At 40.1% G+C, this 10720-nt stretch overlaps 1 protein-coding gene across 1 annotated transcript; it reads right to left on the reverse strand.

Moving 5' to 3' along the window:
- Positions 1-4572: 4572 nt before the first annotated feature.
- Positions 4573-10715, reverse strand: MPV17L (MPV17 mitochondrial inner membrane protein like; the record flags this gene model as incomplete). Its single annotated transcript, XM_026053958.1, has 4 exons — positions 4573-8270; positions 8431-8460; positions 9679-9749; positions 10523-10715. Coding segments are annotated over 4 exons (474 nt in total), but the record flags the coding sequence as incomplete, so codon positions are not given.
- Positions 10716-10720: the final 5 nt, after the last annotated feature.

Below are 10720 nucleotides of genomic sequence, written 5' to 3' on the forward strand. Positions count from 1 at the left end.
TCTTTAAAATATATTTTAGGCTAAAGTAACTTCATAAATAATTCACAGTGGCTGCAGCTAAATAACTAGGATGTTGGTCCAATTCCACTGCTGCCCTGTCAGGATAGCAAAGCACGTGTGTAGCTTAGGAGCTACAGGCAAGCAAGGCCTTCCAAAGAGCTTATGAAAAGGTGAATTTAATATTATTTTATGACTCTGAGGTAAGGTGGTGATACAACTATTTGAAGGTGCATAAAGATATACACCTAAATGTTTATTAGTGTTACCTTATTCTGATTTTTGAAAATTTTAAATTAACAGGTCTGTGTGGAATATTATATGAGTGGAGCAGTGGTTTTTATGTGCCATTAGCTGTTTCATCAAGCATGCACACAGAAGGGAAGTGTCAATGTATTTAAATTCCTCCTGTAGCTCCGTAGCTGAATATCGAGTGCTATGAAAGCAAAGGACAAGCATTTAATGGCAAATGTTAGTGAACCATGTGCCACTAATTACGTGCCAGATGCGACATGCTTCTCTGTGCCTTGGCCGAGCTACGGTAGAGTACTCTGTGTCCTTGAAGCTGTTTTTCTAGTGAAAATTACATTTTTTTTTAATCTGTGCATATTGCTGCTTATTGTTTGACTTCTGTATGTGATAAATGTTAACTGGCAGCACTGGAGCTACAGCATCTGACTGCCCAGCAATTTTTCTTATTCCATATTTAGAAATCTATCAAATTAAGTGGKCTCTGAGCTAGCAAATACTTAGATTTGAAGAAGAAGGAGTATTTAATTGCTTTTCCCTTCATATCAGAACAAGTACCTAAGGCCAGGGGCCAGGGTGCTGGGCCACACCTCGTATCATGACAGAACCTTGCAAGGTGCAGCTCCCAAAACACAGTCCAGGTTGAATGAAGCTTATTAAACATTTGGCTAGTCCAAGATACGTTTCAAGTGAAGCTGAACTGATAAATGAACAGTCAATGGCCCATGCTTGGGTATGCCAAGTTTTTAAGTGCTTGTGTGTGAAAATTAGATCTGTGCCTGTGCTGAACCTATTTGCACAAGTTCCTATATTAGTAATGGAGACTACTTAGGTTAGCCCAGCACCTTCCATTTACTCAGATTCATCTCATCAATTTTCTGGATAGACAGTCAGAAGATATAGCAGAAAAATTCAGGAAATGCARTAACAAAACCAACAGGGCACATGTGTCTGGTGGAGAGAACGGAATCATTTTCCACAGGGAATGTCTGTAGCTGTGACCATAATACAGATTCTAGAAAACTCTGTCTCAAAACTCTTCTATCCCATTTTATTTTTTTCTTAATGAACTTTCTACATTAACTGTTCTTTTAAGCTACGTATTTTACAGGAAAAAAAAMCAACACTGGTTCAGCACCTGTCAGATATGTTACTGATACGATGGGTAGGGAAGGTTTCCAAGGAACAGGCTTATGTTCTGCATTTGGAACCAGCCTCAGGGCTATGACTGGTCTGGCCGTTGTGTTGGTGAGTCACCATGGTGCCGGTGGCCTTGGTGTCAGTGCCGGGGGCCAGAGCCACACAGACCAGATGACTGAGTTGAGCAGATTGAGATGGTCAATGTGTCTGCACATAGGGGATTTGTAATACCCGGGACAATAGACGCTACTGACCTATGTAACAGCAGGAAGCAAAGCGCTCTGTAGGTAATTGCCATGTAAAAGCGGAGGTCATTAGTGCACACACATAATCATTTCTTACTGTATTATGACATTATGAACTAAGCATAGTATAGATTTCGCATAGAATAGAACCTTTCAATGTCACTGGCTTATTATGGCAGACCGGCTGCAGCTAAAAACCTTATTACTGTTTGGATGTAAAAGTATGCGATGCATTAAATGGAAGTAGCTGACGTGTCTTAATGGTGGTTTAACTCCAATGAGAGATACCTAACCTGCCTTTTGCAAACCCCTGTAAGGGCCATTTCTGCAGCCCTGCAGCTGAGGCTGGGAGATGGGTTAGCGGTGCAGTGGTAGCTGCGAACACCGCACGCAGGCAGGCGCAAATGGGAGATTTTGCAATGCCAGAGCAGAGCTGAAAAATAGATGGGGATGGGAGTGGAGAACTCCAAAGGCTTCCAGATTTTTTTCTAGAGGAGGGGTACAATGAGAGCGTGGCTGCTTTTCTGATAGATCACTTGAGAAGAAATGGAGGGTTTATTCTTACGTAGGCACACACTTGACACACCCCCTACTTACAGTATATTCTGACTCCAGAGAAGCATGTTGTCACTTATTTTATCCAGCCACCAAATTATATCCTATAAAAGGACACATAATTCAGAACAAAGCTGACACTTCCTTCACAGATAAAGGAGCTCGTGTGGTAGAGCACATCATGCACATGGTTTGTGAGTCCATATGACCCAGACACTGTATTTATTTATACAGCTGAGTGCTTATGCATCTTACATTGATTTTAACTGCATAAAGTACAGTAACTAAATTGGGAGCTGCATAACCCCACTCTTGCAATATCCTGGGGATTATTAGGATACATATTCATGCTCCCTCTTGGACTCTGATTCAATCAGTCTTGACTTCCAAAATGGAAAGGAGAGCAACTGCATCTAGGTTCTGTATTTAAGGTTTTCTCTTGGCAGGGGGGAGCCTGGGCATAGGTGTCCCAAGTTACATTCACTTATGAGGAGCATCAGCTGAATGTGAAGAGGCTCGGACTTGCTGTCCTTTTCCACGTGCTGTTCTGCAGCTCACTTCCTAACTGTGTTTCTTGGAACCCAGCATGTGCAAAGGCCAATCCTTGTGTTTCTGAACTTCTCCCATGCATCTGCCACTACAGCAGAGCTGTCCTCAATACTGTCTTTTCCAATCATGCTCCAGATCTCATTAGTCTTTCTTGGTGCTGGGAGTTCTCTGCATGAACAGTTGTAATTTTTACCAGTGTTGATGCATTTGACTGTTCAATTGTTTTTCTGTCTGGATATATGGTACAAGTCTTTGGGCAATGCCACTTTAAATTAATAAACTGAAAAAAAAAAAAAGAATGGAAGCTGTGTTTGCTAAGGCAAATGCTATTGAATAGTGTATGCGAAGATCAGACAGACAGGAAATCAGCGTTCTTTGTTCCCACCTAGAATGGACTGCAGTAACTTTGATCATTGCGGACAGGCAATTAAACGTGAATTCTCAGAGCAATTTTGAAATTAAGAGAGAACATATGGCCTTCAGCTACCTAAGCACAGGAATACCAAGCAGAAGTAGAAAGAAATATTATCTAGGTGAGTTGTGCGTRAAATTATCACTGGGAATAATCTTTACAGAGTTACTGTCTGCTTTCCAAAGTGGAGGTTGCACAGCAATAAAGGGTGCACAAAAGAGCTTAAATAATGATTTAGCATGGAACTAATAGAGCTAAACCTATTTATTTTATCCAAAGAATAAACAAAAATGTGAATGTTTACTAGTTACATGCATACAGAAAGGTCTTCCTACCACCTGTTTAGTTGGAAAAGGCATAACAATATCCCCATAGAATTAGGTTGAATAAGATTAGATAAAAGGCAATAGAAGATAATATTTTACAAAAAAAAAAACTTAAATAATTATACGTTCTTACATATGTGGCAGATTGCCCATTATATGCAGCCTTTGGATACCTTTCTGAAAGTTATCATGAGATTCAGACATTATTGTCCTCATTCAGTAAGTACTAGGCAACACTCATTGCCCTATATTATTCAAAGACTCACACTCGATGATCATTTTTGTCCCAATTGGCCACAAAGACTATGAAACAGAATTTTTCAACTTGAAATATTTCCATAAATCTTTTTCCTCAATCTAGATATGCAATAACATAGAGTAGGGAATGGAGCTGTTRTCTGTCTTCCAGTTGTGGAATACATTATTCACTTCGGCCTCAAAGCTACCAAGTAGTTTCCTTCCGAAGAATATCACWCTCCAGCTACAGTGCATGCATCCCTCAAATAAGGACTGCTAGCCTCTGTTCTCCTTAATATTTTACTGAGGCCTTTTACATATTTTTCCYTCCTGCATTTCCCAGTTTCTTCTGCGATTATATTATCTAAACTCACACTAATTCCAAAGTTTTACCAGTTTAAAAAGGGCAATTAAGTCCAGTGGCAGTGGCTTTAAAGATGGTAGTTCTTTTCTGAACTTGTTCATAAGTGGCAGATAACTTGATGTACATCATTAATCTGTAAATGTAGCAAGTAATCCCTTCTTTCCTTTCACTTTGCCCCTGGGCTACAGCTTATGCTGTGGGAGGTACCTTTTCTTGACCCACATCATATTGAGCTCTTTCCAAGTTCTTTGCTGTTTGTGGATCATGAGGATCCTACGGAATCTTCACAAGAAAATGCATTTGTTTACAACACACACAAACACAAGTTGGAGACGGAGCCAAAGAGCAACATTTAGGATTTATTAAATCTTTTCAAAAACACAGTCAAGTTTAACTTGATTGTTTTAGAGTATTCAAATATCTCTTGCACATTTACTTGTACTGGCACTAGCAGTAGAGGCAGCAGCACTAGCAAAAAGCATTGGCACTTAGAGCAGAGAATCATAAGGCAGAAGCTGCATAGATTTCAGATGCCATACCCATATTTTTATCCCTGTGCTATACAGGGAAGTTACCCATCAGATGTGATACCAAACTACAGTCAGACAGTTTTATCATCTCTGCAATATGAAACTGGTTATTTTATGCATTGCTACTGGTTGGTTGTTTCTGGTGTGAAAGAGATGGAGGCTTTCTGGTGAATTAGAAGTGTGTCCTTCAGATACCAGTAAGCACCAGGAGGTTCATTTACATTAAAGATTTGCAATAGAAAAATACATTTTAAAATTCCCATGTTATCACATTCACCTTCTAAATCTCCACAGCTCTCCTGAAAAAATATGAAGCTGCAGCTATACCTGATATGAATGTGTCTTCTCAATCCATTTGCTCTTACAGAGGTCCYGTGAAATGGAAATGTCACTTGAATTCATGCCCAGTAGCTATTGGCAGAGCATTCCCTCCTTCCTGAGCACCTACTTGATGTCTAATTCTATTCGTATCATTCTGGTTAGTGAAATCTGCGGTGTTCATCTGGCATTAAGATCACTGCAATTCTGTTACACTGACATAGAACACAATTTTCTATAGCTGTTTTTCAATAAAGAGGAAAATAAGAGAGAAACCTAAACAGACAAGTCTCACCTAGCTCATGTTTTCTGATGAACGTACTCAATTATTGATTATTAAACTCCAATTGTAGAAACAAGCACAAATCTATATGTATGTCAAAAATAGTCTTCTAAGCCAAAGAAGTGCCARGGAATAATAACGTCTCCAACAACTAAGGAATTAGGTCCTCTAACAGAATAAACCGAGAGAGCCAGGAAATCTTTAGAAGGTGCACAGCAATTTATGCACAGCAAGAATTTTCCAAACACAGCTTCACTGTTTTGTGTTAYGTAAGCCTGAAAATTTCACAAGAATTATCAACACTGGCAATTACAAAACAAACAAACAATATATATGTATGAAAAGGGACCTGGGTTACTTGGCTTTCAAATACTTAGCAACTACAGATGATAAAAATAGGGAAACCTGTCCCTGAAACCACAAACAAACAAGCATGAAGACAATACAGTATTTAGCTCATGTTCCCAAGCAGAGATAGCATCAGCAAAGCCTACAGCAACAAAACATGGCTTGTGTAAGCTTTTAAGCTTTTTAAAATAAAAAACAAATGTTCCATTTATAAATATTCCTGCTGAAGGAAAGCATCAGAATTCCACAGATCATGAGGACAGATTTTTTTTTGATTCCCCTATTTTGATGCTATCTATACCTATGCAGAAATATTTTGTTCCACCACTGAGTTGCAACATAACATGGCACTGTGCTTACAACATGCAGCAAAACAACACTGTATCACTCTCATCATTATTTTTACATTCTTTTTTTTTAATGAATTCTATTAATCATTAAATGCTTAAGGCATAAGCAGAAATACAAATAAAAGCTGTAAAAAAACCCAAACACATCATTAATGCACCTCATCTGAAACTTTTAAGTACAATGCAAGACATCATGTGATAATGTAACTCTGAATAGAACAGACTTTGAAACATTCTGATTCTAAAAATAGACAAAATTACTGGAATTATTTATCTTGAGAACTTTAAACATATATGCACAATAACAATTCAACATCTATAGCAGGCTGAAAATTTCTATTCACTCATCTTTTCTTTTTTTAAATAGATAAATTTCAGTTAGTTCCTCTGTGGATGTCCAGTCCTGCTGGGAAGACCAGCTTCAGGACTGCCAGTTCACACTGGGTAGACCAAGCAGCAACACTCACAGTATTATTCCTACATTGATACCTAAAATAGATACCAAGCAGGGGATTCACTTGGCCAAATATAACAATCTATAATGAAGCTATCTACCTTGGGGCCAGTGTCCCAACGGTGTGCTATAGACAAAGAGGCACCTACCTTGCACAGATCATCTCACCTATCTAAAATAACTGTCCACAACTCCCTGTTTGCCTCTGCTACCAGTAGAGGAAGCTGCAACTGAATATGCCCAGTGTAGATGTCCTTATTACAGATGTCTAAAGTAAACTGAGTCCAACCTTAAGACTGTAGACAGATGCCCTGTTCCAGAGCTGACAGTGCCAGCTGAAGATGAACYAACTGCAGTGACTTGTCATCCTTGAGAGGGAAGCTACCTCCTCCACCCRTCTGCCAGCAAAGCAAGCAGTAGAAGCAGCCTCTTCACTTCAAATTTATCCTCTTCCCATCTGCTGCAGTCAAAGCCATACAGACTACCACTCTTGACCACTATGTTATGATAACCTAGTTGATTTTACCTGGAGTAGATTGGGCAGCGCTTGCATGATCCCTTTCCCTGTTGGAGCCTTGCAACAGAAGGCTCCTGCAGTGACGAACAGTGGCAAATAAGAATAATATTAAGTAGTAGAGCTGTCTGCAAAAGGAATGCACTTTACAGCCTAATAGGGCTTTGGTTTACTGTTTAGACAAGGCTGAGGAATTCAGACATTCCCCGGAGTGGTTTATTACTCATATAAAAAAAGAGCGCTGAGTCTTACTTTTCCACTCCTCATCAAGATGTGCTAAATCACAGCATGCTTCAAGCTTACAGCTTAGTAACCTTAAGGCATAAAATCCCACTCTAATAAACTAAGGACTTCTTTATTAGTTTGTTTTGAATTTACTGTAATTACAAAAAAAAATGCAGTTTCTGTTCTGAGATAAATTTAAATGCTTAAAAAATAGTGGTGAGTACACCTACATCCAGATCCGATTCTCAGTTTGAAAGGGCAGCCCCATCATTTTTTACCTCTTCCTAATTTATTATGTGTAATTGCTATACTCCAGTGTCTCTTACAACTAGAAATGTTACAAAAAAAACTTGAAAGGTTGACTATGTATGACTGGAAGAAGTTCCTTATATGTAGCTAGTTTATTATGAGATGGATTCTGGCATTCACATTACTGTCTTCCTCAGGCTCTTCTTCTTCAAAATCTTAATTATGCTTGAACATAATGACAATGGAAAAGTGGCAAGACTTGTAGGGTACTTTTTTCTCCGAATAGTACAGGTGCAATGCCACTTTTTAGGTAACAAGTCTGTTAAATTTTGTTCTGCCAAAGCAATCTGCACTGATAACAATTGTCAAGTATGACCACAGATGATTTAATGTTCTATTCCCCCTTTTCTAGCAATTACAAGTTGCTTGAAAATTAAATTATAGTTAATAATTCTCCCCAGAGAGGTTGGCTGACACGATGTGCAAATACTTACACTGCCCTGTTACAGTCAGTTGTTCCCATAGGAGAAGGGCTGGCGGCATGAAAATAACTAAGTGCCCATACACAATTTGCCTCTTCTCTGACAAATAAAATGGGCAAAAGACAATCTGTTCCACTGCTTATACTAACCAACAAATGTTRGGACAGCTGTTTGTTCTAAACACAGTAATGAGGCTGCCGTGCCGTTTTCTGGCTTTCAAAAACTCAGTTTACCATTTTAGAATGGGTTCACGACTAAAGTTCTTATTTCTYTGATGGTTCTTCATCTGCATTGACCTCCTCTCTTTGGAGCCACACAAGTGCTGACTTTGCTGTGCCATCTCCACTCTGCTGGGAAAAGCAAATGAAGGTAGCCCAGAGAAAGCCACAGAGCCCAGTGTAAGCTGTTCTCAGGTAAACAGGTATAAATATGAAGTTGGACAGCTGCATTGGAAGGAGAAAGAGCTCAGTTAGTGCTCCAGGCATTGTTAGATCTTAAGCCTACACACCCAAAAACTCCCCTTGACTTCTCACTGGGTTGGAGAATACACACAGGATCAGGTTTTATGACACAGAAATGCTCCTGGAGTTACCTGAAACTCACCTGCACAAAAGGCCAGTACATCAACCCGGTCTGAAATAGAAATGAGTCACTGTTACTGTTAGGGACTTCAACCACAAAGATTCATTTTTCTTACCATATTTAGCAAAAACAAAAACCTAACTGAACAAAGTTAATAAAAGATGTTCAAATGTAGAGCAAGCTGTTTAAGTTAGAAGGTGCAGTAATAAACTGCTGCCAATTTCGTGAGCTCCTCTGTTGAAGTTTCTCAGAACTATTATTCTAACTCATTTAAAATACAAAATTTAAAATACAGTGTTTTTGTAGTCACCTGACAACCAGATACATAAGCACATTTACCAGATGGGTGAACAAATGTTTAAATATGTGAACATTTGTTTCAGCAATGAATGAAAAATACCACTAAACACTATTTATTTCACACTTACAATACTCCTTCTAGTTACTCATGCATGTAAGGGKTTTTTTTTCCCAAAAATTATCTGATAATTTACTCAAAGAACATAAGGTCAATGGAAACCTTATGTTTTTATAGGACAGAGTGAGTGCTGTTTTTAGAAGCACTCTCTACAGTAAGAAAATTAATCCTTTTGCTTTTTTTATCCTGCCTATATAGTTACACTACATGAATAGAAATGCATATTGAATCACAGTTCCTCAGTCTATTTTTCTGCTAATCTGTCTTTCTTCTTGCGCCTAGGATATCTTTAAAACTTTAATTGGCTTGGCTCTGTGATAGAACAGATTTTTTTTCCCCATGTATATTGAAATGTTAACTAAACCCAACTATTTATATCGAAGTCTTCTTAAAACAGGGCATTGTGTTTCTGTAAGTGAGAAAAACATTGGAGAAAACAACAGGAAGAAAATGATTCCTAAAAAAGATCTCTCTGCAATGTTTTTAACAGGTGTTTATGTGTCATCAGTGGCATTGCTAACTACACACTGGTGAGTGGGTACTTCTCAARATAGAAGGAAATATAATCTTATGATATAATTATCAGTACTGTTTTGTAGGGTGTCCAGGTGCAAGTGCTATGTATATATATATTGTACATTTTTGGAATGGAAGGATTTTACCTATCTGTCAGTAGTGATTGCTCCAGATTACTCTGACTTTAGATGACTACTGGTACCTAAAGCTTCCTACACATAATCAAATGATGAGGTGAGAGAAAGGATGTTAGAAGATGGAATCATACTTTAAATATTTTGTCCAATAAGTATGTATTTTGTGCTTAACTAGGAATAARGGAACTATTGCCTTACCTTATAGGTATTCCAAAATTTCTTTCTACAGTCAGAAAAAATGTCTTCTTTCTTCTGAAGGATGCTCATACCTGGTGGCAAGATATTTAAGACATTTAGAAAACTGCAAAAATGAAAATGTCCATTTTTCCAGTGACAGTCCAAATCCTTCTCAAAATATATTATTCTGAAAGAAAAGCCAATAATATTACAAAGAGAAAATACCATTCTGACTATTTAATACTGTTAGATTACACCTGCTTATCTGTTGACTTATTTCACAGTGTTTACCGATCAATGCGAATGTACTGTACATGTGGTACGAACACAGGTCATGTAATTCCCCAGTGGCACGGCAGTGGAATGGATTGGATGCAAGCATCTTTTCCATCCAAGAGACAGATAGGACGTGGCATTTGCTGTTGAATGGCCAGGGGAGGCCCTGATCCTCTCTGGAATTTTGATACCTATACCCTGCTGAAGTGAGTGGAAAATGGCACCTAATTTTTTTTTTTTTTTTTTTTTTTTTTTACCATCACACGTATCTACATGCAATTCTAGAACAGACAAGTAGAACAGGCTCAGAACCTGCTTCCGTGGTCACCCTGGCGCTGGTGCTCAACCTCTCCCTTCGCTTCCCCCCTTCTCTCTGACGGGCGACCCCGGCGCAGGGGCAGCGCGCCCAAGCGCGGCAGCCGCGGCGCCCCTGGCCCCCCTGGCCGTGGCCCGAGGGGCTCCCCTGGCCCCCCTGGCCGTGGCCCGAGCGGCTCCCTGCTCGGCGCTCCCCCACGTTGCGCCGGGCCGGCTCTTGCCGCGCTCCGCTGGCAGCGGGGATGTCGCAGCCCCGCGGCCCGCGCTCACTCACCCGTGTAGAAGGCGAGCACGGCGACGGGCGCGCCCAGCAGCTGGTCGCAGAGCACCTTGGCGAGCACGGCGGCGGGGCGGCGGCCGGGCAGCGCGCGCTCCAGCGCCCGCAGCCACACGTAGCTGAAGTTGCCGTGGAAGGCGAGCGCCACCAGCGCCACCCGCCGCGTCTGCGACCAGTCGGGCGGCGGCCCCCCCC

This window comes from Nothoprocta perdicaria, unplaced genomic scaffold (assembly GCF_003342845.1).
Source record: "Nothoprocta perdicaria isolate Ctin4 unplaced genomic scaffold, notPer1 scaffold_12, whole genome shotgun sequence".
In the NCBI taxonomy this organism is placed as follows: Eukaryota; Metazoa; Chordata; class Aves; order Tinamiformes; family Tinamidae; genus Nothoprocta; species Nothoprocta perdicaria.